Source organism: Meles meles, chromosome 7 (assembly GCF_922984935.1).
Source record: "Meles meles chromosome 7, mMelMel3.1 paternal haplotype, whole genome shotgun sequence".
NCBI lineage: Eukaryota > Metazoa > Chordata > Mammalia > Carnivora > Mustelidae > Meles > Meles meles.
Window position 1 is genome coordinate 89,747,564 of NC_060072.1, and position 20,235 is coordinate 89,767,798.

The following is a 20,235-nucleotide window of genomic DNA, read 5'->3' on the forward strand; positions in this document are numbered from 1 at the left end:
ATAACAAGATTGAAACAAAGGGTGATAGTTCAGGCAAATATGTGAGAGAAACTAAAGCAAGCAACGTGAGTAACACCGATGACAGCTAGCCTCCTCCCCAGAAGGCTGCCGAACCCAGCCTCTTCCCTCTGCCAGGACATCCTCCATTCATTGCTGTTGTCTGATGGTCTTGAAATGAAGAAGGCCTTTGTTCTAGGGCCCAGGGATTCACCTGTGCTCCTTGCATTTTTCCCAGCATGGAGGAAGGCAGGAAGGAAGCCCAGAAGCCCGAGTCCATGCAAAGTCTGCCTCAAGAGGAGTTTCTGCCTCCCTGGGTGGAGTTGGCAGATGAGACTAAGGGCTAGGCTATTGTCATTATCCATCAAAAGTTTAAGACTGAGTGCCTAACCCTGCCAGCCCCAGCACAGGATGATGCTGTTCAGAGGGAATCCCACAGACCCAGTCTTGTCCTAGGGAGCACCCACTGAAAGAAAAACACATGCAGCCACCTGTGTAAAGACTGTAGACAGTAGCACCCAAGCTGGAGTAGAAAGGCAGCCTTCTATGATATACAGAGCAGTTCAGACAATATGAAAACTTCCAAAGCTTCACGACTTAGTAACTAGACTATTGTGAACATATAGTTGCACTAAACTGTAGAAATTCCCTTGTATTTCTCAATTTCCACACACAAAGTGCATCCATTTTTGCAGAGAATACAGTGACAGGGTCATTTTTCTGGACATGAAATCTGAGTGGCTTTACCCATAGCTGCTGGAAGTTTCTGACAACTCCTGTCTACCAGTGGGATGAGGCTCTACCTCAGGTCAATCATGGGGTCCAGAGGTCACTAAGAGAGCACCTTCCACAGTGCTCAGTGAGATTCTCAGTTCAGAGCATTGCCTGTCTGTGGAACTGTGGTCCCGGACCCCCTGATATCACCCCATGTGACCTCTAGTATAAGTTGAGAACCTCATATTTGTCCTGCTTCTTCCTCACAGCCTGAAACTAATGAAGGGAAGCATTGTGGCTATCATTTCAACCACCAAAAGTAATATGCACAAAGGGTCTGGGATGAATTGGGTTGCTATTATTAGCATTTAGGATGGATGCATGTCATGTGCCTTGAAGGACACAAATTGAGTGTTTGTACAATTACAGAAAAACTCTGATGTTCCTTTAAACATTGATCTTGGTGCATATTCCTATAAAACCTAGTTACTGCGTAACACATTTTTGAAAGTGTTCATTACTTTTTGACTCATCCTGTACACACTGGTCTTGAGTCGGTAGGGGCATTTGGATGGTTGAATAACTGAAAGGTGCATAATTAAGCTGGGAATGGGACACATTCAGATGAAGGGGACAACGCTTGGCTTCCTTGCATAATTAAGCTGAGATTGGGACAGCGCTCGCCTCCCCTGATCAATATGGAGAGACAGTAGCACCCAAGTTGGAGTAGAAACACAGCCTTCTGTGACATATAGAGCAGTTCAGACAGTATGGAAACTGTCTGGAGGAAGTGAAGCTTTTTGAGGCTCTAAGGCAAGAAGCAATTTTGGAGGCGGAAAGATCTTTCAAAAAGATTCAGCAGAGCTGTTGTAGATCAGGCCTGGGATGAGCAGGGTGAAAGGGCATGGGTGGGGAGCCTCCTCCTATAATGTGTACGAGGTCCTCCGTAACAACCGGGATTGAGGAGAACCTAGCCAGCCCTCCCCAGGCGCTGACAAAATTTCTAGGTGGCCTGGCACTGACAAAATTTCTATGTGGCCTGGTTTCTGCTTCTCTCCACCAACTCCCTCATGTCCCCCACCTACTATCGGTATCCTGCCTCCTCACCACTGAAGGTGTCATAGAAACAACAATTATAGTTAGGTAAAAATACTCCAGCAACCCTCCAGTGAGATGCACAAAGATCTGGTTTAAATACTGTAAGTGGTTGGTTGAGATGCAGCCTATGGGATGATGTCTCACTACATCTGCCTTTTGATGAGATTCCCTTAATGTCAGTATGGGGGGGGGGGACGTCTAGTTAATGATGGATACGTTGGGTAAGTTCCCCCAATTCAGGATGATTTGCAGTAATTCCTACCCAAAAAAATGCACCTCAAAATCATCTGGCTCTTATTATGAATATCCTAGAGAGCAAACGTGCCTCAGAAGTGCTCCTCTGAGATTTCTTGGCATTTAGTGGCAACTTCATCTGTTAATCCTTTGTAATCTCACTTTAAGCCTGGGTTTAGGATTAGTGACAGATCTTCAATGATGTGATGTGGGCCAGGAGCAAACGGTCAAGAAAGAATTCTTGAGATGTCTTTGGTGCAAAAAGGTGCTTTTATTACCGCACAGGGATAGGACCTGTGGGCAGAAGGAGCTGCACTGGGGTCATGAGGAGTGGCTGATTATATCCCTTCTAGTTATTGGTGGCTAAGAATAGTGGAAGTCTCTAAGAAATTTGGAAGCAGGGCTTTCAGGACCACGAGGGGCTAACCACTGCTAAGATAGGGTTATTTACCATAGCCTAGTAAAAATCAGTCTTGACACCCTTCAGATGTGTATCAGCGGCACGTATGCTCTGGAGGTCATTGACAATAAATCCTGAGGGGCATTTGCAGCTATCAGGGAGAGTGACACTAACAAGAGCAAAACTACAAGGGTAAAGCAATGAAGCAAGAAAGAGCTCCTTGAAAGAGCTGTAAGACTGTTGCAATCTGTAACGCCTCAGGAATTCTGCCTGGAGACTGCCAGCCATGTCTGGCCCTTGCTTCGGTTTTCTTCCCCTCAATAGATTCTCTGGTACAAGTCTGTGGAACTAACGTGCTGAAGGAAGCCTCGGGAGATCTGATAAGTTCAACTTCTTTCCCATTTTCCTCTAAACTTTCCTCAGCTGTTTCCAGGAAACAGCCTGGATTTTTCCAAATAGGCATACAAGAACATTGGATGCCATTTAGAGAGTTTGTACCCTGTGGTAGAATCTCTTGACGGTGTTCTAGAGTCCATTCCCAATTCCCTGATTTCCTTCCCATCTCCACTATAGAAACTTGAAAAGTGAGACATTCTTTTTCTCAAGATATTTAAGAAGTTTATTAGATATAATTTATGTACAGTGAAATGCACAGATCTTTAGTGGGGAGTTCAATCAATTTTGATAAACTCATGCACTTCTGTAACCCACACAATATCAAGATAGAGAAGGTTTCTGTTACTCCAGAAAATCTATGTCCTCTAATCCCACTGCTCCCAGGTAATCAATGTTTTGAATTTTTCCATCTTAGATTAATGTGTTCATTTTAGAACTTTATATAAATGGAATCATACAGTAAATACTTTAAAGTATATATTTATTGCTTATTATCTATATATATTTATGTATTATTTATATGTGTGTGTGTTTGGATTTGTTTACTCAGCAAAATGTTTTTGAGATTCACCCAGATTGTTGTGATAGTTCATTGTTGATTGATAGTTCAGTCTCTTTTATTGCTGAGTGATGTGCCATGATATGAATACAACACAGTTTCTTTACCCATTCTGACTGATGGGTATTTCCAGTTTATTACCTTCCATAAAATGGTTATGAACATACTCGTGAGGCTTTGTGTGGACATACGTTTTTAGTTAACACAAATAAATACCTGGAAATAGAACTTTTGCATCAAGAGTAAATGTATGACCAGCCCAGCCAGGCACATCTCACCTGTACCATGAACACACACACACACACACGAAACATATTTCAGTCTTCCAAAATGATTGTACCATTTTTAAAAATTGACTTTAATTTTTAGAGTTTTAGGTTCATAGTAAAATTGAGTGGAGAGTACAGAGAGTTCCCATATACTCCCTGACCCCTCGCATATATAGCCTCCCTCACTATCAGCATCCCTCACCAGAGCAGTACGTTTGTTGTTACAGTTGATGAATCTATGCTGTTATAAACATGACATGTAGGTTTTTGTATGGACATAAGTTTTCAGTTCATTTGGGTAAATACTGAGGAGTGTGATTGCTGGATAATATAGTAAGAGTACGTTTAGTGTTGCAAGAAACCGCCAAACTTTCCAACGTGGCTGTACCATTTTGCATTCCCATTAACAAGGAATGGAGTTCCTGTGGCTCTATGGTCATAATCAGCATTTGGTATTGTCAGAGTTTTGGATTTTCACTATTCTAAATGGTGCATAGTGGCATCTCATTGTTTTAACTTGCGTTTCCCTAATGACATGTGATGTGGGCATCTTTTCATATGCTTATTTGCCATCTGTGTATCTTCTTTGGTCAGCTGTCTGTTAAGGTCTTTGGCCTATTTTATAATTGGGTTTTTTGTTTTCTCCCCCCCCCCAAGATTTATTTATTTACTTTAAGAGGGGAGGGGCAGAGGGAGAGTGTGTCAGGCAGACTCCATGGCAAACACAGAGCCTCACATGGCTCAGACCCCATGACTCTGAGATCACAACCTGAGCTGAAACCAAGAATCTGATGCGTAACTGAGTACATCACCCAGGTGCTCCTGGGTTGTTAGTTTTCTTATTGTTGAGTTTTAAGTGTTCTTTATATTTCAGATGACAGTCTTTTTATTGGATGTGGGTTTTTTGCAAGTATTTTCTCACGGTCTGTGGCCTGACTTCTGTCTCTTGACAGTGCCTTTTGCAAAACAGAAGTTTTTAATTTTAATTAATCTAGTTTATCAATTCTTCCTTTCATGAATCATGCCTTTGATATTGTTTCTTAAAAGTCATTGCTAAACCCAAGGTCATCTAGATTTTCTCCTATGTTGTCTTTCAGGGTTTATAGTTTTGCATTTTATGTTAGGTTTATGATGCGTTTTGAATTAACTTTTGTGAAAGGTGTAAGGTCTGCGTTTAGAATCATTTTTGCACGTGGATGTCTGGCTGTTTCAGCACCATTTGTTGGAAAGATTACCTCTCCATTGTATTGCTTTTGTTCCTTTGTCAAAGACCTATTGACAATATTTGTGTAAGTCTACTTCTGGGCTCTCTATTCTATTCCACTGACTTATTTATCTATTCTTTCACCAGTAACACCCTGTCTTAATTACCATAGCATTATAGTAAGTCTTAAAGATAGATAGTATCAGTACTTTGACTTTGTTCTTCTCATTCAATATTGTATTGGCTATTCTGATTTTTTTGCCTCTCCATGCAAACTTTAGAATCAATTTGTCAATATCCACAAATAACTTGCTGTGAATTTGATTGAGATTTCATTGAATCTACAGATTAAGTTGGAGGAAAAACTGAAACCTTGACAATATTGAGTCTTCCTATTGATGAACATGGAATGTCTCTTCATGTGTTTTGTCCTTTGATTTTGTTCATTAGAGTTTTATAGTTTTCCTCATATCGATCTTATATATATTTTGTCAGTTTTGGGGCTGCTACTGTAAATGGAACTGGGTTTTTAATTTCAAATTTCAATTGTTCATTGATGGTATACAGCACAGCAATTGACTTTTATATATTAACTAAATATCTTGCAGGCTTTCTATAATCACCTATTAATTCTAAGATTTTTTTTATCAATTCTTTTGTGTTTTCTACATAAACAATTAAGTCTTCTGTGAACAAAGAGTTTCATTTCTTTCTTCCTGGTCTGCGTACTTTTTATTTCCTTTTCTTGTCCCAATGTATTAGCTAGGAACTCCAGATATTAAAAAGGAGCCATGAGGAGGAAAATCCTTGCCTTGTTCCTGACCTTAGTGGGAAAGCCGCTGGTTTCTTACCATTAACTGTGATGTTAGCTGTAGATTTTTTTTTAGATGTTCTTTATCAAGATGAAGAAGTTGCCCTCTATTTCTAGCTTGCTGAGGGTTTTTTTTTTTTAAATCATAAATGGTATAGGATTCTGTCAAATGGTTTTTCTGAGTCTACTGATAAAATTGTGTGATTTTTTTTTTCTATAGCCTGTTGATGTGATGGATTATAACCGCCGATTTTTGGATGTTGATCCAGCCTTATATATACACTTTGAATAAATCTCACTTGCTCATGGTGTATAATTATTTTCATACATTGTTGGATTCAATTTGTTAACATTTTTCTGAGGATTTTTAAATCCATGTTTATGATAAATTTTGGTTTGTAGTTTTCCTTTCTCATAATGTCTTTTTCTGGTTTTGGTATTAGGGCAATGCTGGCCTCATAGAATTAGTTAGGAAGTGTTCTTTCTGCTTCTTTATTTTGAATGACATTGTACAGAATTGGTATAATTTCTTCCTTAAATGTTTTGTAGAATTCACTAGTGAACTCATCTGAGCCTGATTTTTTTTTTATTTTGGAAGGCTATGAATTATTGATTTGGTTTTTTCAATAGATAGAGGCTTGTTGAGATTGTCTATTCTTATATGAATTTTGGTAGGTTGTGTCTTTCAAGAAATTGCCCCATTTCATCTAGGTTATCAAATTTGTGGTCACAGAGTTTGTTCATAGTATTCTCTTATTATCTTTTTAAGGTCCAGGGGATCCACGGTGATGTTCACTCATTCATTTCAGATATTAGCAACTTGGGTCTTTTCTCTTTTTTTTTCTTAGTTAACCTGGCTAGAGGCACATTAATATTATTGATTTTTTTTCAAAGAACCAGTTTTTGGTTTCATTGATGATTTTCTATCAATTTCTTGTTTTTATCCCATTTATTTCAACTCCAGTTTTATTATTTATTTCCTTTTGCTTAATTTGGAATTAATTTGCTCTTCTATTTCTACTTACCAAAGATGGATGCTTAGAGTATTGATTTTAGATGGTTCTTCTTTTCTAATGTATTCATTCAGTGCTATAAATTTCTTTCTAAGCACTGCTTTTGCAGGATCCCACAAATTTTGATAAATTATATTTTCATTTTCACTTAGTTAAAAATATTTTAAAATTTTTCCGGATATTTCTTCTTTGACTCACATGTTACAGAAATGTGTTGTTTAATCTCCTCATAATTGGGGATTTTTCCATTATCTTTATCTTATTTGTTTCTGATTTACTTCTGTTGTGGTTTGAGAGCATAGATTGTATGACTTCTCTTCTTTCTATCCTGCTGAATGTTCCATGTAAGTTTGAGAAGAATGTGTATTCTGCTGTTGTTAGATGAAGTATTCTATAGATGTCAGTTATATCCAGTTGATTGATGATGCCATTGAGTTCAATTATGTCCTTATTGATTTTCTGCCTACTAGATCTCTCCATTAATAATAGAGGGGTGTTAAAGTCTCCAACTATAATAGTACAGTCATTTATTTCTCCTTGCTATTCTATCAGTTTTTGCCTCATGAATTTGGTGCTCTGTTGTTGGATGTATATACATTAAAGATTGTTGTATCTTTTTGGAGAATTTATCCCTTTATCATTAGGTAATATCCCTCTTTCTCCCTGTTTATTTTCCTAGCTCTGAAGTCTGCTCTTTCTGAAATTAATACAAATACTCCAACCTTATTTTAATTAGTCTTAGTATAGTATATCTTTCCACATCTCTTTACTGTTACTCTATGTATGTCTTTATATTTAAAATGAGTTTGTTGTATTCAATCTTTAGTTGGGTCTTGTGGTTTTGATACATTCTGATAATCTCTCTTTTAATTGATGTATTAAATTATTGACCTTTAAAGTGATTATTGATATAGTTGGATTAATATCTACTGTATTTGTTACTCTTTTTAGTCATTGCCCTTGATAGAACTCCCAGAGGTAAATTCACAAAATGTGGTTGTCCCCAAAAGACTAAACCCCACTGAAATTTTTTAACTTTCAAATTTATCCACACTGAGCCTCCAACAATTTTAATTACAGTTCAGATTTTTCTACCCAGTACTAGTTTAAAAATAATTACTAAAATGTCAAAAGAGTGTTGGTTAAAGACTTTGTTTTGAAATGCCATTGACTAAAAGATGAAATTGAAAGATGGTCCATGTTGACAGATGACATCTGGATTAGCATCAGGGCGGTTCTGACTGGGGAACATTCTCCTTTTGTGGTAAAATATCTAAAAACCATTTTTAGCACAAATTTTATATACATTTTGACAAGCAAGAGCAGTTTAATTCAAATCTTCCCAGATATCACTCTCATGGTCATAGTTTTGACTTTTAGACAGAAATGGGTTTTTTCCCTCTTAGATTATGTTTGTACAAGTTTATTCTAGAATCTGGATAATAAGACAATCCATACTATGGCTTATCTATATGCTAAATAATAAAATGCAGGAAAAAATTCCACAAGAACAACAATAACCAATTCTGTTATAATAATATTTTGCTAATTTGAAGCCACAGAAAAGATCTTCTCCCCCACCCTCTGCTCATGAATTATGCTGCAGTCTAGGTTTATTCCATGGTTGTCCACAGGTGGGCAATGGTCTTGCTGCTGAACAGGTTAGGTTGCTAGGCAGAAGTTTGGAGCTGAGGGAGACTTTTGAATATTAGTGACCTCCCTATCCTTCTATTATGCAGCTCTAGAATTTGAGGTCAAGGGTATGGTGGAAGAGGAGCTTAGGAACTGCCATGCTGAACAAAATCCCAAAAGCTGACAGGGAAACTTCTAATGAGTCAGGCTCAGACTCTGGTTCTCCTTCCCCATTTGAGAAGCTCCATTAACAGCTGGTTACCCTACAGGCCTCCCTCACATCCTTGAGTAAAGCCCAAATGAGTCCTAGTTCTATGGATGCCAACTACTTACCAGCAGGTTTGATACTCAGGGCAGACATTACTATCCCAGTCACCTATGAATTGGGCCACCCAGCCAAAACAGAGGACATATAGTTAAATTTCAATTTCATGTAAACAACATAAGAAATTCAGTATGTCCTAAATATTGCACGGAATATACTAACACCAAAAAATTATGTGTCATTTATCTGAAATTCAAATTGAAGAGCACATCTCATATTTTTATTTTCTATTTCTGGTAACCCTGATATACACCAATATAGATCTTCCCTCATATTGAACTACAGATAAGGGCACTGGTGATTGGGCTGCTGCTCTGGATTTCTATTGTAAAGGAGCAGGCAATAGGTAATGACCGAACTTTAGACCCTTTCCTTTAAACTATCCCCTTATTAACTACCATGGGTTATTTAGCAGTTTGGTATCTAAATAATTAGGATTTTTAAGATATTTTATTGTTTTTTATTTCTAAATTAATATACCACAGTTATAAAACAGTCTATATAATTTCATTTTTCATAGAATTCAATCTTATAAAACTGGCTTAGAACATGGTCTGTGTTTGTGAATGTCCCATGTACACTTGAAAAGAATGTTGCTGTGGATAATTTTTGAATATCATATAGATATTGTATGTTCTGAATCCAATTTCTTAGAGAGATATATGTAATGTAAACATCTTTTCCTGGGTTGTGGCTTTCTGTTTTGCTCTTTTTATGTTGTTTTGTGAGTAGAAGTTTATACCTTTGGTAAGGTAAGCACTTTTTATGATGTTTAGAAATTTTGTCTATCCTTAGGTCATCATGAAAAATTTGTTTATTTTATATACATTATCATTTTATCTTTCACATATAAGATGATTTAATATAGTTAAATTGATTTTTGTCTATGATGTGAATTAGGACTCATGATACAGTTTTTACCATATGAAGACTCAATTGACCTTATACCATTTGTTGTGCAAAGCCATTCTTTCCCTATTACACTACAATGGCACCATATGTAAATCAAGTGAGTCTGTATGTGTTTTGTTTGTAGAGTCTATATATTATCCTACTGGTCCATTTTTCATTCATTTCCCAACATCACACTCTCTTATTTGATATATTTTTATAGTAAGTCTCAATATCTGGAACTCTAAAAACTTTGGTCTTTTTAAAGATATATTTTTTTCTATTTTAGATCTTTTTCATTTCCATACAAATTTTAGAATAGTTTTATCAATTTCCATAAAATACCACCTGAAATTTGACTGAAAGTACTTTGAATCCATAGTTCAAATAGGGGTTGACATATTTACAATATTAAGTTTCCCAATCCATGAAGATTGTGTATACCTCTCTTTATTAATTTTCTTTAGTCATTTCCAGTAAGCTTTTATAGTTTTCTGGTGCATATGTTTTGCATATCTTTATTCTTAGGTAGCATATTTTTTAAATCTTTTTTAAAATTTCTTTTCAGTGTAACAGAATTCATTGTTTATGCACCACACCCAGTGCTCTGTGCAATATGTGCCCTCCATAATACCCACCACCAGGCTCCCCCACCCTCCCACCCCCCACCCCTTCAAAACCCTCAGATTGTTTTTCAGAGTCCATAGTCTCTCATGGTTCATCTCCCCTTCGAATTTCCCTCAGCTCCCTTCTCCTCTCCACTTCCCCACGTCCTCCATGTTATTTGTTATGCTCCACAAATAAGCGAAACCATATGATAATTGACTCTCTCTGCTTGACCTATTTCACTCAGCATAATCTCTTCCAGTCCCATCCATGTTGATACAAAAGTTGGGTATTCATCCTTTCTGATGGAGACATTTTTGATTTTTTAGAACTTAATTTTCTAAGTGTTTCTTGCTAGTATATAGAAATCCAATGACTTTTATATTAATTTTCTACTAACTTTGATAAATTTACTTATTAATTCTAATAGTTTAGAGAATATTTTCATTTTCAACATACATAATCAGGTCATATGTGAATAACTGCAGCTTGTTTTCTTTCTTTCTAATCCTTAAGATGTTTACCTCTTTGTTGTGCCTTATTGCACTAGCATGATCATTCAGTATGATATTTGCTGGTGTGTGTGTGTGTGTGTGTGTGTGTGAGAGAGAGAGAGAGAGAGAGAGAGAAGGAGAGCATTTGGTTTCTCTCCTTTTATTCTGTTAACATTGTGTATTACATAATTCTGTGCGTGTTTTTTTTTAACTTTATTTTATTTTTTCAGTGTTCCAAGATTCACTGTTTATGCATCACACCCAGTGCTCCATTAAATATGTGCCCTCCTTAATACCCACCACCAGGCTCATCCAACCCCCCACCTCCCTCACCTCCAAAACCCTCAGTTTGTTTCTCAGAATCCACAGACTCTCATGGTTTGTCTCCCCCTCCAATTTCCCCCAACTCACTTCTCCACTCCATCATCCAACGTCCTCTGTGTTATTCCTTATGTTCCACAAGAACCACCCTTACTGTAATGATATTTGACAGCTTCTAAGCCCTATTACTACCTCTTTCCCTCTTCCCAAATCTGAGAAAACAGATAAGAAAGCCTGGGTGTTCCCTTTTTTGTGATCAGTGAGAACTTCAAGCCATGTGTGGGAATCCTCAGCCTGGCCTCACCCCTAGTTACCATAAAAACCCCACTCCATCTCCATTCTCGGCTCTTCCAAGCCATATTTGGATCAGCTTGTGAGGCCTTCCCTTCTCTCCCCAGAAAGCCTTATTATGTGAGTAATGTATTTTCATACCATGTTGGTGTGTGTTTGTGTGTGTATACTGTCATCAGTCTCAATAGATGAACCAAATTTTGAGTGGAAATCCATTCTGCCTCTGTAGGGGAGCCACAATGATTGGTACTGTGAGCAGGTTGTCTAGAGGATGACTGTTACCACTGAGGTCTTTTCTTTTCTTGCTTTGCTTTGTAATATAGCTCTGCTGTGTACTTGTGAGCATTCAGTTTGAGCTACTGCTTTCTATCTAGTAGGTTTGAGTTGTGTTGCTGCCTGCTCTCAAACTTGCATTCTGAGCTATACTGATTTCTGCTACATTTACTGAGTTCTACCAAGACATCTGTTATAGACTTAACTGGCCTATGTCAGAAGTGTCAATAATTGTCATTTAGAGACAAGAGTGTGGGGCTGGGGCCCTCCTTAAAATGGCATTGGGTCATGCACTCAGCCCAGACCTGTCTGTATGTCTCATATTGAATTGTATTTCTCAATCCTCCCATAAGCAATGATTGATGCTAAGATCATGAGAATGACTCTTACCCTGTGAACATTAATGTGTCTCAGGCAGGTGTTGGTCTCCATCCTGTGAAGTGCTCAAAGGAAAGATCAATAACCTGTGCAATATATTGTCCCATCAGGTGATCACTCATGTGGAGAAAGAGCAGTTCCTATGTGGCATGCTAAGGCTACACTCTGAAAAGCAGGTGGTTCACTAGGACCCTGCAAAATGACTTTGATGCCGCTGCTTCTCATTACTTTGTTGCCCAAAAAAGATCCTCACCTTCAGGGCTATAGGGAAAACACATGTGGTACAGCTGTAACACAACTAAGGGGTTAATTCAACTATTTCCATGAAGGAAGCCCTAACCCCTGATGATACAATTTGAAGTTCTCTGGAGGAAGACAGTCATAGATTCAAGCAAGGTAGGGAATAATCCCTCTCTTCCTCAAGTATATCAAATAAACACAACAAAGAAAAAAAGAGAGAATGGGAGGGATAAAGGAAGGGAGGGAGGAAGGGAAGGAACAAAGGAGGGAAAGAAAGAAGGGAGAAAAAGAGAAAGAGAAAGGAAGAAAAGAAGAAGATAAAGTAGAGATGAGAAAGAAAGGAATGAAAGAAAGAAATCTGGAAACAAGGAGGAAACAAAGAACTGAAACAATCTGATACAACCGGAAATTCAGTTTACTAAAAGAATTTATACATCAAGAGATTTTTTTAAAAGGCATGGATTGGCTTTAATATTTGAAATACATTTGAAATACACTAGCTGGAAAATCTTCATGGTCTTAATTCGTACTGGAGGTCAAATTACACTTCTGCTTGGGATCTCACTAAATTTAAACAAGGTATCCCTATAATCTTGGGGGAGTTTTTGAATCCCAAATAGAGAACAGGCAGATATGCTTCACCTTATTTATCAGAGCTATTGATTTGCCTAAATTTCATTCATGGACCCTAACACCTCTCACAGTGGTCATGCACACTTAAAACCAATAAGTAACAAACTAAAATTAAATCAAGTCCTCAACACTTACACATTGGCTTGAAAAAATGGGACTCAATAGACCTTCCCCTCGTTAAAACAGTTAATATGTCCCAACGTAAATTAGAACAGGGTCTTCAAAGAGTAAAACCCATTATATGGGATCTGTTTAGAGAAGGGGGATTATGCTCACTGTTTCTCCATTCAACAACCAATTTGGTTTGGTTTCAAATGTGGAAAGAATAAAGGTATCTCACAATGGATTACCACAGCCTTAATCTAATGGTCACACCCATTAAGGCCCCTACCCAATACTAATGAAATTGCTGACTCTACCCAATCAGCAACTGGTAAATACTTTGCTTTTATGGATTTGGCTAACAATATTCTGTTCAGTACCCATTCCCACAGCCTTTCAGCCACAGTTTGCCTTCACCCCTGATGGGGCACAATACATCTTTAACTCAGGTGTTCAGGGAAAGCCTCAATAACCCTGCCATTGCACACAATCTTTGCCTGGACTTTCGCCAGGAGCACAGGTATAATATTACACTGATGAATCCTCCTTGGAAGATATTCATTGGATACATTCATTCAGAACATGCAAATACAAAGGAGGTCACAAAGAAGGATAGGTCACTTCTCCACACACAGTGCAAATTCTTGCTACCTCAGTTAAAAACCTGGAATTATCTGGTAATCTGAAGGCCACCTGGACACTGTCAAGAAACAGCTAGTTACTTGCTTGGCACCCACAATACTAGAACAGACCTAACATCTTTGAGGCCCTTTCTGAGTTGTGAAGGTAAAATATTCCTTATTTACAAATTTTACTTAAGCCCATTTATGCCATTACTTGCAAATCAGCCCACCTTGAATGGGGGCCCTCTCCAACAAAAGCCCTAAAATCTGTCCAAATTGCAATATAGTGGACATTACCGTTCATACCCTCCAGACATTACTTCATTCTAGAGGTTTTAGCAACATCCTTTCATGCCTCTTGGAGTCTCTGGACCACCCATGTTGGCCACTTGACCCTGAAGGTCATTCTATTCTCCCCATGAATCACCATAGGAACCAATCATATCTGGACAAATTGACCCTCATGGGGTCTCTAGATTAGTTGTACACCTTGAAAAAAATGATTCTTCACAATAGCTTATATTATAAAAGCATTTTATTGAACACACTCTGGAGGTACTCAGAACCAAAACAAAATTTGTGATTTGAATGGGGACCCTGTTCTGAAGGTTTAGACACCAGAAAACTTTAGATTCTTCTCTCATCAAGGACCATGCTATAGAGACCCACAGGCTGATTTGAAGCAGAACATAGAATCAAAACATGGGAGACTAGAGACCGAGGATTAGATACTTCCAGGAACCAAGAACGTTGCTCTGCAATACATTGGTCTAGACCACACTCCAGAAAAAGAAAACTTGGCTTGGGCAGCCACCTGGAAGAGGCAGTCACCACAGGCTGGGTTGCTGCACTTGGGAGGCAGTGACTTGCAGCAGGCTCTTAGCTCTTGAAGCTCTTCCGGGAAGAGGAGGTGGTGGAGACAAACTTCACACTGGAGCTACTGCCCCCACCGCTGCCAAAGCCCATCCCCAGGCTTCGGCCACTGCCTGCACTGAAGCCAGAGCTCCCCACACTGAGCCCTCCGCCCAGGCCAACGCCTCCACTGCTGCTGGAGTAGTAGCTTCCGCTGCCACCTCCTCCAAGGCCACCACCAAGACCACCACCAAGACCTCCACCGAGGCCACCGCCAAAGCCACTGCCGCCGCCATAGGCAGAGGACACGCTGTTTGTGATGACAGCTGCAGAGAAAGGAGGGAGAACTTGGTGAGACCAGCATGCTAGATTGATCATATACATCCAAGTTATTTGATCCCACTAGTGTTAGCACTGTACCTGGCCTCTTTCACAGAGTAGCAAATGAGGCTCAGGACTATGCCATTTAGTTAAGGTCCCTAACAGAGGCTGGTGAGCATAGAAGGCAGGGGATGGTCCTCAGGGGGTAGGACAGCGAGGGGAGAGGGTACAGGATGTATGGGATACTGGGCCTACGTTTTAAAAAATAAGACATGAGCCATGTTGGTTCATGTCTCAATTTGTGCTCTTTCCCCTCCACTACCTCCGTCTCTCTAATATATTGAATAACTATATACTGAGATGGGAGTTTCTGGTATGTCGAAACAATAGGATTCTCAGTTGTCACCAAATACCCACATATTATCATCATTGTTAAGGTTTATTCAAAGTTACTTACAGATGTTGACTGGTCCAACTCCTTCTCCACTCAGTCTAAAATGGGAAAAATTAGAGTAAGAGTTAAAAACTCCCCAAAAGACAGTACTAGTCATGTTTAAATCTTGTCCTACAAGCAAGAAGCCTGCATGCCCCAAAGCTGCTTAAATCAGAGAAAGAGAGCCCTCTAGAGTGACTTCCCAATGAAGAGGAGTATCAGCCTGTTTGACCTAAAAACAGGTTATTGGAACAAGATTGTAATTCATATTCTCCTCCACCCATTATAAGGAAAGCATGAGTAAGAGGTTGTGGGAACTATGCATATGTATCAAGCAGTTTTGGCCTGGTAGGAGCTTACATTCTCTGAGGGAATTTGGCATGGACAGAAGTATTTCTAATAGGAAGGATGCAATGGGTAGTGTCAGAAGATTGCAGAAAACAGAGTAGTTTGAGAATCCAAAGGCAAATGAATTTAACTGAAGAGGAGTGATCATGAAAGACTTCCTGAAGGAAGGGGTACTTGAAGAATGGGGAAGACATTTGTTGAGTTGTTTGAAGGAGAGGAATCTGGTGGTGGGAACAGGGTGAGAAAGAATCCTACTGGTGGGAAGAGTGTCAGAAAAGTGAGTTGGGGTCCCATTGTGTAGGTCAGCTGTTTGCCTAGGTGTCAGATTGAAACTGGATTAGTGAAGAATAATTATCATGTACAAGATAGTGCTCACTCGTGTGTGTGATTTACACCCTGTAGTGGAGAAGAAGCTCCATTTTGTCAAATGGGAGGCCATCCTGCTTGTGGAGTTGGTCATGATGCCCACCTGCACTCCTCGCCCTCCAGCAGCTTCCTATAGGTGGCGATCTCCACGTCCAGGGCCAGCTTGGTGTTCATCAGCTCCTGGTACTCCCTCAGCAGCCGGGCCATGTCCTGCTTGGCCTTCTGCAGGGCGTCCTCCAGCTCGGCCAGCTTGTTCTTGGCATCCTTGAGGGCCAGCTCCCCACGTTGCTCAGCATCAGCGATGGCGTTCTGTAGGTTGGCACACTGCAGAGGGAAAGAAGTGAGTGGGAACCCTTTAGTAGCTGCCCTAATCCTGAAGTGTCTCTTTCTGGGATCCCAGGGAGAAGCCAGCACATTTTTCCTGGTCACTGTAAATGGTGGAACATTGAAATGCTGGTACTTGTTCCAGCTCTGGGGTGGGTGTGTGTGTGTGTGTGTTTATAAAAAGTAAAATAAAACAAATGGGTCTCATTTTCAGAGCTCAGGTCCCTTCCTTGCCTTCTTGCGACCTCTCCCTACCTGCTTCTTGACATTGTCGATCTCAGCTCTCAGCCTCTGGATCATCCGGTTCATCTCAGAGATCTCTTGCTTGGTGTTGCGGAGATCATCCCCATGCCGACCTGCTGTCTGCTGCAGCTCTTCATACTGAAGTCACCGGAAAAGAGGAAAGACCCCATTTGTTTAAGAATGGAAACAGTTTCTCAAAGCTCACAGGCAGGAGCTACCAAGAAGTGGCAAGTAGTATCGTTATCTGAGGCCTGGGGCTGGTTTCAGCTTTGTCCAGGTGGACCTGGTCTTAGATACTTTTCCCCTTAGTGCCTTTGCTTTCATGGAGACAGAGGTGTGGGATTCAGAATGAGATTCTTAAGGTTCTTAAATTTATGTGGCTAATGTCATGCATGACTGTTCCCATAAGTCACCCCACAAGGCCTCACTCAGCAGGTTTCAGGAGCCCTATCCTTAACATTTTGTCAATGGCCTGGAATCCTAGACACATGTCCATCCTTCACTCAGGATGCATTTTCCACAGCACCCACCTTGGTCTGGTACCAGGACTCAGCTTCTGTCCGGCTGCGGTTGGCGATCTCCTCATACTGGGCTTTGACCTCAGAGATGATGCTGTCTAGGTCCAAGGAGCGGTTGTTGTCCATGGACAGGACCACAGATGTGTCTGAGACGTGCGTCTGCATCTGAGACAGCTCCTGTGGGGAGATTTGAAGTCAGTCATTCCTTTATTTAATGTTGGGTCCATTCAAATCTCCCACTCATTGTGGTATGTAAACTTGAGAAAAGAAATAATAACCACCTACATCAAAAATTAAGATAAGTCAATAAGCAATCCAGATCATGACTCAAGCCTAGTTGTTAAAAAAATCTTAAACAACTTTGAGTTTCCAAGAAACCCCTATCATGTAACCTCTCAGACTCTCATCTTCTTGGACCATAACATATTTTTAAAATAGTGTAGTTGCATGGATTGCATGCTAGGAGAAAACAGAGAAGGGAGCCACTCCAGAAAGGGGAGGTGGCCAGGAAAGCTGTGCCTTTAGTAATGCACTCCATACCTCACTCTGTACAATGACTGTTGAAGAGATCTTTTGCTCTAAATTTGACTTTCTTTTTTTAAACTGTTGGTTTCATAAGTAATAAAGTGTGAGTAGTACCAAAGGGGAAGGAGAGACACTGAAGTCAATCCTGGAGCCCCTAATTCCTGGTGATGTCCCATGTCTCTAGGTCCCAAATAGGAGGCATTTCTTACCGCCTCAAAGAACATCTTCATGAAGTTGATCTCATCCATCAGGGCATCAACCTTGGCCTCTAGCTCCACCTTGTTCATGTAGGCAGCGTCCACATCCTAGAGAAACAGGAATTGTTGGCACTGCACCCAATTTTACCCTGCCTTAAATGAATGACCCCTTAAGACAGCATAGCCTTGGGCTGCGGACTGTCTTCTACCCACTCACCTTCTTCAGCATCACAAACTCATTCTCAGCAGTGGTACGTTTGTTGATTTCATCTTCATACCTGGTGGTAAAAAAGGATGGGAATTGCTGATCAGAGAATGAGGGACAGGTGGGGCCTGGGGTCTTTGTTGCATGAAGACCACTGTCAGCCTGCCTTCCTGCGGGAAGGGTCTTCTCACACCATACAGCCAGAGAGGGAGAGAGTGCTGGTTGTATGAGCCCCTGGGCAAGGTCCTCACCTATAAGGACATCAGTTTTTCTGCAACTGCTTACCAATCATCATTATGTTATTGCTATCATTCAGTTGGTTCAAGAATATTCCAGTAAAGAAGCTGTGTTATTTCTCCCCAACTCCATATCTAGTCAATTTCCCTAGTGCTTTTTTTTCATCTTTCACAGCCTTGTGAAAAAAACAAAAAACTATCAACCCAGCTGCTGCTCCATAAGGACTAAAGAAATTATTTGAGTCACTAAGTTGGGTTTAGGGAAAATCCATCAGAGAACCCATGCTGTGGACTTCGAGTATACTGGCGAGAAAAGCCCCCAAAGAGTAAGGATTACATGATGGCTCATTTCACCAGGCGGTACCAAGGGCACTGAGCCTGTTGCTCTGACTGGTGGCTAAGTGCTGGTGGTACCAAAGGACTGATCTTGGGGCTGGTACTTTTTAAACATGGCGGGATTTTTTTCCCAGTACTTCAGGTACCCATGGAACACACATGCATCTAGCCCGTGGGGAAGGCATAAGTGGCAGAGTGTGTTTATAAAGTACATCTGGTGTCAAGAGGACATCACCCGCCCCATCTCTGCTCCCTGCAACCCACTTGTTCTTGAAGTCTTCCACCAGGTCCTGCATGTTCCTCAGCTCCGAGTCCAGGCGGCCTCTCTCCCCCAGGATGCTGTCCAGCTGTCTCCTGAGGTTGTTGATGTACTGTTCAAACAAGGGCTCCAGGTTCTGCCTCACGGTCTTGGTGCCCTGCTCCTGGAGCAGAGTCCACTTGGTGTCCAGGACCTTATTCTGCTGCTCCAGGAAACGCACCTGGAGAGGGCAGTGTTTGAAGGTGGAGAAACTTGAATTTCAGGTTTTGATGATCAATTCATCAGTTTCCCTCCCATTTCATGCTGGTCCCCTATGCCTTCCATGTACAATGCCAGGTCCTGGGCCCCAAGAGTGGAGGTCCAGAGTGAGGAGCTTGCCCTCACTCCTCTACGGGAGACAAGACTCCCAGACTGCACTGGACACAGCTGGGTGGCTGTAAAGACACTCAAGCTACTGCCAGATGAGCTCATCTATCTCTCTGTTCAATCAGCCCTGTTATAGGGAGCACAGAACTCTTCCCTTTGCCCCATAGTCATCAAGGAGCCCTTATGAGGTCATCTCAGAAGGGGAAGAAATAAGACCCTCTCTCTTAAGTAGCCAACGAAGCAGTCTAACTAAGAAAATGGGCCACAAATCCAGGACACAGAAAAAACTGTAACGGCCAACTCTGAAGGTCTTTGCACAAAGTCAGAAAATCTCCCATCTTCCCACGTTCTTTGGCATTTACTCCACATGCATGGTGGTTTTTCACAAACGATCCTACTTACCTTATCGATGAACGAGGCAAACTTGTTGTTGAGGGTCTTGATCTGCTCGCGCTCCTCAGTCCGCACCCGCTGGATGGCGGGGTCAATTTGCAGGTTGAGGGGAGTCAGGAGGCTCTGGTTGACGGTCACCTCTTGGATGCCTCCAGGGGGGCACACAGGGAAGCCAGGACCACCAAAGCCTCCTCCAAAGCCAGCGCCGCCACCAAGCCCAAAGCCTCCACCAGCTCCACCGCCAAAACCAAATCCACTCCCGGCTCCACCTCCGAAGCCATAGCCACCTCCAGCACCAGCACCTGCACCAAATCGGTTCCTGAAGCTGCCACCACTAGTGCTGATGGAGATCCTCTTGGAGCCTCCCAGGTTGTAGAGGCTCCGGCTGCCATAGCCGCCGGCTCCACAGGCACCCCCCAGGCTGACCCTGCCAAAGCCGCCACCGCCACCCCCGGACCGGGACACGGAGGTGAAGCTGGTGCGGGAGACAGACGGGGTAATGGCAGAGGCAGCGCTGAAGCTACGGCTGCCTCCGCTCCGGAAGGATACACTTGACTGGCGGGACATGATGGCTTGTTCCTGGTGGAGCAAGAGTACCGGGCACTTGGGGTGGGAAGTGCTGGAGAGAACAGAGCTCAGCAGGACGCAGAAAGTGGCTCTGTTACCCAGGAACTGCAATCCCCCCTTTTTATTCTCTAGAACTGGGTTGGGCGGGAGAGCTGTCGAGCTGTGAATGATTAAGTGGGCTGGGCATGCCCGGGGGGCAGCTGTGAGCTCACCGGCACACCTGCACAGTAGTGTGGGGAGCA

General features: G+C 41.3%; 1 protein-coding gene across 1 annotated transcript; it reads right to left on the minus strand.

The window, feature by feature from the left end:
* Positions 1-14,108: 14,108 nt before the first annotated feature.
* KRT5 (keratin 5) lies at positions 14,109-19,993 on the minus strand. Its single transcript, XM_046012256.1, has 9 exons — positions 19,436-19,993; positions 18,673-18,887; positions 17,849-17,909; positions 17,644-17,739; positions 16,922-17,086; positions 16,404-16,529; positions 15,928-16,148; positions 15,135-15,169; positions 14,109-14,682 (listed from the first exon to the last, which is right to left on the minus strand). The coding sequence occupies exons 1-9, from the start codon at positions 19,991-19,993 to the stop codon at positions 14,384-14,386; spliced, it is 1,776 nt and encodes a 591-aa protein (XP_045868212.1). The 3' UTR covers positions 14,109-14,383.
* Between the last annotated feature and the right edge of the window lie 242 nt (positions 19,994-20,235).

Excerpts from the sequence above, each read along its gene's own strand:
- KRT5 (XM_046012256.1), bottom strand. The coding sequence starts at position 19,993 with ATGTCCCGCCAGTCAAGTGTATCCTTCCGGAGCGGAGGCAGCCGTAGC. Across the intron at positions 17,087-17,643 it reads TGAAGATGTTCTTTGAGGCG|GAGCTGTCTCAGATGCAGAC; the intron begins GTAAGAAATGCC and ends ATCTCCCCACAG. Across the intron at positions 15,170-15,927 it reads CTGGAGGGCGAGGAGTGCAG|ACTGAGTGGAGAAGGAGTTG; the intron begins GTGGGCATCATG and ends TTCCCATTTTAG.